Consider the following 5,015-nt stretch of genomic DNA (forward strand, 5'->3'; position numbering starts at 1 on the left):
GCAACTTTGACATGAGAAATTTGAGCCAATCAGATTCTTGGAAATCGATGGCGCGATTTTACGTCATCTCGGTTTTCCTACCGTTTAAATTCAGCGCAATTTATATAAACCTATATACGTCATACTTTTACTTATTATATAAAAAAGTTATAAATATGAACATTTATATATAAGAGACCTATTTAAAATTTATTGCAACCAGATACTACTATTTCAACAATTTTTAGTAGCAGTGACATCTACTGGAGTTTATCCTAAACAGTAACACAATACACTCTGTTGTAAAAATTAACCACCAAGACAAGGATGAAGACACCATCGTTAAGTGGAAGTTTGACAAGAGATGGCGCCACTTATCATAATCCAGTAACAATTCCTTGAAACGAACTTCTAAAAACTACCAATCATATTTACGATTAAAAGTATATACGAAGTTTCAGTCTATCACCGTTAGAAGCTTTGTAATAAAAGTATACTATATTGTATTTTTTATTGGCGTACCCAATTTATTGCAATAAAATTTTATTTAACCATTACCTAGGCCACAATTCGTACCTACGAAGTTTAAGAACTATTTATTAATAATATTGGTCTTTAGTACCCTAACATTAAAGCACATTTCCTTAGGATACCTCAGATGAAGCAAAGGAAAGTGACCCGGTTTAGGGGACATTAGTTTTATTCTTTTCATTTTTTATATTATGGCAATAGTTTTGACTTTATGGCGGTAATTACTAAAGGATAAAGAAAAAGAATTGAATCAATTTAAACGTTTAATTTGTATTGATAACATTATATTATTTGTAAATATAGATAAAGTTCTTATTTAATATAAGGTATGTAGATGACATAAACTCAATAATATTTTAAACTACACCCAATAATTGTTTTCAATTAACTTACGTAACCAATTACTTAAGACTCGATTTAACTAAAATTATAACATATTAATAGGCACAAAATTTATACAATCACAAATCTGATAAAAGCTTAAATTATGAGGTATATATTGATTAGGAATTTGACAAGATAAACTATTAATTATCCCGTTAAAATTACATCTAAAAGTGCCTTAATCGTGTTTAATAACAGCGCAAACGTGAACCTACTTGGAATGTCCAAAAATTAACAAAAAGGCACAGTAGTGATATTTGTGTCTCACTCTAAAACGTGTTCACCCTTAATAATTAAAACAACTTGCATTACATATATCGTATCTATGGCATTTGAACTAGACTAAAGTAACAAATCAGTCTTCAAAAAATTAACTTAACAATAGTGACAGTTAACATAAATCATGAATGACAGTTGACAATTAAAAGTGATATTTTATCGAATTACAATTTAGTTTAAATTACATTGAGCATTTTAGCTATTATATATATGAGAAATATGTAATAAATATTTTCATTTTAAAACTATGAACAATTGTAATGAAAATGTAACCAAACAGTTGCATCGCTAATCGGACGATGGGCGTCATCAGATAATATTTGATATCTATGGTTTATAAAACCGGGGTTTGCAACGTGCGGTGCAGACTAGAGTCAAAACTATAGCGAGCGTGAGGTAATGGCGGTATTTCAGTCTATAAACATCACAGTCGCGGACAACAAATTGCACAATAACTCGTCTAGGTGGACCTTCCAGAGGTGCCTACCGGCGCCGGCGCATCCAAGTCTACCTTTAACGGTTGCCGCTCTACGTCACCTAACATTACACATATATCTAACTTATCGATTATTCTATTAACAGAGACAAATGTTAAAAACAAAAAAAAGAAGAAAACAAAAATAAAATCACAAGACACCGCCATGTCATGCCATCCAACGGAAATTTGATTTCGTCATCGGGCAGTATGGCGCTGGAAAATAAATAGAAAAGAAAAGAGGTAGAAGATAAGTATGTGGCCACGGGGCCCATTGCAATCGCCCGGCCGGAGCGCTCGGTCTACGTGGCTTTCGCGCGCACGACGCGGCCTACCAGTTATGTCTAATAAGGGCCTTATCTAACTTTGTACGCCTATATCAGTCTTGTCAAGTCATTTACATTGAGTGCCGCTTAATCCCGTTCACTGCAGTCGAGGGCGAAGTTACGAGGAGGCACAATCACACCAGACGGTGGATCGGGATCGCGACGTCGTGCTACCGAAAGGTCTTCGACGTGGTCATCGTCGTGAGCCGGGGACCGTGGCGACTGTGGTCTAGAACGCGGCGGCGTGCGAGGGGTCAGAGCGGCGTGGGCGGCTGCGGCCAACGCCATTGCGTGTAAGGCTTCTCTGCCCCCGTCCCTCGTCGCCCCTTCTAAAGCTTGTTGTAAAAATGACGGGTCAATCAATGGATTGGAGGGTGTGTGCTCATCATTACCTCCCGTTCCGCTCAAGCCGTAAGGGAAAGCGGCGCCGTTGGACTCTCGTTTTATGCCCCGACTCATTGGTCGACTTGTAGTGATTCCTAGTTTTTTCACTTTATCGTAAAGGGTGCGTGATGGCACGCCGTATTTACGCGAAGCTTGCAGAGCACTCATACCATTTCTAACGCATTCAATCGCTGACATGATATCCGATCTTGTGTATTGCTTGTAACGTTTCCATTCCGGTTTTTGTTGAGGTGGAACGTATGGTGCTAAGCCGGCTCTAACATCTGGTTGCATGCTTGTAGGTGGAGATGAAGGATGAAATGAGCGAGTGTTTTCCTCTTCAAAAGAACGCTCAGTGTATGGAGAATGCGCGTCTTCAGAATGATATGAGCGGTTGTAGTGGGGTGATGATAATCTTCGTGGGCGGTGTTCGAAGGGACGCTGGGGACTTGGGGGTCGCTCTGATTCATTCGCCGAGCCGTTGGAATGCCAGCGAGGAGGCTCCTGCTTAACAACAGGGTGGCATACTAAAGAGATAGGTTGTGAGGAGTCCACGGAGGTATTTTGAGCGAGGACGTTTCTTAGGATTGGTGTATCACGAGTGGCCAACATGCTAGATAACTTTTTACGTTTCAACGGGTTCATGTCGGCGGAATCGTAGGCTGCAGACAGCAGGGGCGCGGGCGGCGGCCAGCGATTAATTGGTACGGGCGGTGACACGCTAGATGGCGCGGCTGGTACAACACGCGGGGGCGATGCAGCCGGTGTGCGCTCGCTGCTGCCGGGCCGGCGTCTTAACTCTGTCATATCGAACAGGCCCTTCACCTCCAGCTGTTCGGCGACCTTCATGATGCGGGGAATATGAGCTTGGGTCACATTCACTTCGCCTGTGTACATATATTCGAGGAGAGCGCGCATCTCGAAATCTTTAACGCCTGGGAAAAGTATGCTGCAATGGTCCATGGGTACATCGGCCAATATTGATTGGAAATAAGGTGAATTGGCAGCTAGTACCACTCTGTGAGCTTTGAAGGTGACCTGATCATCCACTACCAGGGTGCAGTCGACGTATGTCTCGACTTTTATTAAAGCTTCTAATATCTCTACCAGATTGGTCTTGTGATGGTTCCATTTTAGGCAGAAGGTTTGTTGGCCCTCACTACTTCCCATTTTGCTGAATTGTGCTTCTGAGAACAATAGAAAGTTATCGGTAAACAGGAGGCTTTAATGGCTTTATATTTAACAATCCAATTAGAAAAAATATTTAACTAGATTTATATGACGTACGAAACGTTCGTTGTTATTGATAACTATGGGACGCAAGGAAAATTAAAAATGCGAAAAAAACGATTAAAAAATATTTTAGTATATTAAAAAAAATTAACTGGAAAGCACTAATTACTCCTGTCAGAAATAAATAATAAAATTCACTTTTAAAAATATAACGAAAATAAACGCATTAGATTTAATTGCATAATATTTCAAGTGTAGAAAAACATAAAAATAACTGAAATCTAAAATAATTTTTATATATAAATGACAAATTTAAAAAGTTGATAAAATTATTTAAATAAAACAGCATTTATTCGTATAAATTATTCCTGAATTGAAATAATTATTTAATTAATAATAAATAATTTAAGCACCAATTATTAACTATTAACCTGGATTAATAATTTTTGCATTAATTTCGCACATTTATGAATTGCTAAACTCACTTATAATCACTAAAAAAACTACATACCAGGCAAAATGCCGTCACAAGAAGACGCAGGATACATAACACAGTGGTATAATTTAACATTTACAGAGCGCGCACTCTTCACTAACTTGCAGCTATGAACGCTCGACACGCACTGACAGACCTAAGTGCGAGCTCGTTCTGACTCTACTACGTGTATTATTATTGTCCACTGCCCCGCTGCACCGCCCTACCCCATTTACATAGCCCTTCCTTACTGAATTGACATGTATGTGTATTTTACCTATACAGGTACAGGTAATAAACTTTAAGTCTTGTCCAGTCTAGTCTAGTACAAAAATAATCTCGTAGAGCCGTAGCACGTCTACGAAATTTTTAAATTTGGAAACGTACCTGTAAAAATTAAGATCCGATATCAGGGCTGCCAACTGAACATGTGATCGTATAAACACTTATTCGCACGGGGTTTGTACGCGTTTATTTGTGCCCTGTGGGGGCGGTGTGCTCTTACGAGCGTCAAGCGGTGACTGTTAGTTGCAGGCGGACGATCGTCCCGCCTTCCCCGCGCCTCTGTGCGCTTTTTACGCACACAGTATGCAATTGCGTGAGAGTGTGGGTCGCGCCATCAAATTGCAGTGAGGAGGGCAGCGGGCCATGTGTGCGTGAGTGCGCCCGCGCACGTATAGTGCCTCGCGAAAGTAACGCTACGCTGCCGCAGCTAGTACAGTAAAATTCCGTAGATATATTTAATTTTGTCTTTTCTTAACATAGCTTTTACACATTGAAAGAAAACACTTTTTAACCGGATTGAAGCTTTATAGAGCTAGATAGAGATCTAGATAGAGATAGAGAAGCTAGATATTTAGATAATTTAAAATTTAACTCACCGTGACCACGCACGCTGTAATGCACGCGAAACGTCGGCAAAATTTAACTTTAAAATTATGTAAATAAT

The 5,015-nt window shown here is 39.5% G+C and overlaps 1 protein-coding gene across 2 annotated transcripts; it reads right to left on the reverse strand.

Moving 5' to 3' along the window:
• Positions 1 to 1,413: 1,413 nt before the first annotated feature.
• On the reverse strand, positions 1,414 to 4,553 carry LOC123715322. Of its 2 annotated transcripts, none has more exons than XM_045670286.1 (2): positions 4,454 to 4,553; positions 1,414 to 3,545 (listed from the first exon to the last, which is right to left on the reverse strand). In XM_045670286.1, the coding sequence occupies exon 2, from the start codon at positions 3,526 to 3,528 to the stop codon at positions 2,062 to 2,064; it is 1,467 nt and encodes a 488-aa protein (XP_045526242.1). In that variant the 5' UTR covers positions 3,529 to 3,545; positions 4,454 to 4,553; the 3' UTR covers positions 1,414 to 2,061. The 2 variants fall into 2 exon arrangements, with proteins under 2 accessions (XP_045526242.1, XP_045526241.1); XM_045670285.1 differs by lacking the exon at positions 4,454 to 4,553 and adding an exon at positions 4,103 to 4,153.
• Positions 4,554 to 5,015: the final 462 nt, after the last annotated feature.

The sequence above is a fragment of the Pieris brassicae genome, chromosome 10, assembly GCF_905147105.1.
Source record: "Pieris brassicae chromosome 10, ilPieBrab1.1, whole genome shotgun sequence".
Lineage (NCBI taxonomy): Eukaryota > Metazoa > Arthropoda > Insecta > Lepidoptera > Pieridae > Pieris > Pieris brassicae.

What these genes read in the sequence shown, in the direction of transcription:
- LOC123715322 (XM_045670285.1), bottom strand. Translation starts at nt 4,139, where the DNA reads ATGTATCCTGCGTCTTCTTGTGACGGCATTTTGCCTG. An exon ending in TTGTGACGGCATTTTGCCTG is followed by an intron (nt 3,546 to 4,102) that starts GTATGTAGTTTT and finishes TATTGTTCTCAG; the next exon opens with AAGCACAATTCAGCAAAATG.